Raw genomic sequence first — 446 nt, 5'->3', positions numbered from 1 at the left:
TGGTGGGGTTCTCCCAGGCCGGCCCATCCCAAGCGCTGTGGCAGAGGACCCAGCGGCGACCCCAGCACGTGGGGGGCTGGCTCCTACCTGCAGCACCGAGAGGCTGGTCTGCCCCGAGAGGCTGAGCTTCTCCTGCTCGGAGGGGTAGGCATTGAAGCGGTGCTCGTACAGCCAGTCGCGGAGGATCTTCACGGACTCCTTGGGGAGATTGCCCCTTCTCTTCCTCTTGTTGGACTGCGAGGGGTCCGGGGATGTGGCGCTGTCGTCCTCCCCGAGGTCGCTATCCGACATGGTGGAGCTGCCTGCAGATCTCTCCTGGTTAACGCCTGGCAAGGTGGAAACCAAAGAGCAGGCATCAGGCGGCGTCCCGGCCAGGGGAGCGCGGGGGGGACGCAGCCACAGACACCCCCACACCGCCTCGGAGGCGGAGGGCGGCTCACCCCCTC

The 446-nt window shown here is 67.5% G+C and overlaps 1 protein-coding gene across 1 annotated transcript in view; it reads right to left on the bottom strand.

Moving 5' to 3' along the window:
* TGIF2 (TGFB-induced factor homeobox 2) overlaps positions 1-291 on the bottom strand; it is a 5,410-nt gene extending 5,119 nt beyond the window's left edge. The window contains exon 1 of the mRNA XM_009329360.1: positions 88-291. Coding sequence (XP_009327635.1) covers positions 88-291 — 204 coding nt within the window. The remainder of the gene's footprint in view (positions 1-87) is intronic.
* Between the last annotated feature and the right edge of the window lie 155 nt (positions 292-446).

The sequence above is a fragment of the Pygoscelis adeliae genome, unplaced genomic scaffold (genome assembly GCF_000699105.1).
Source record: "Pygoscelis adeliae isolate BGI_AS28 unplaced genomic scaffold, ASM69910v1 Scaffold407, whole genome shotgun sequence".
Lineage (NCBI taxonomy): Eukaryota > Metazoa > Chordata > Aves > Sphenisciformes > Spheniscidae > Pygoscelis > Pygoscelis adeliae.
This window is presented reverse-complemented; position numbering and strand designations above follow the sequence as displayed.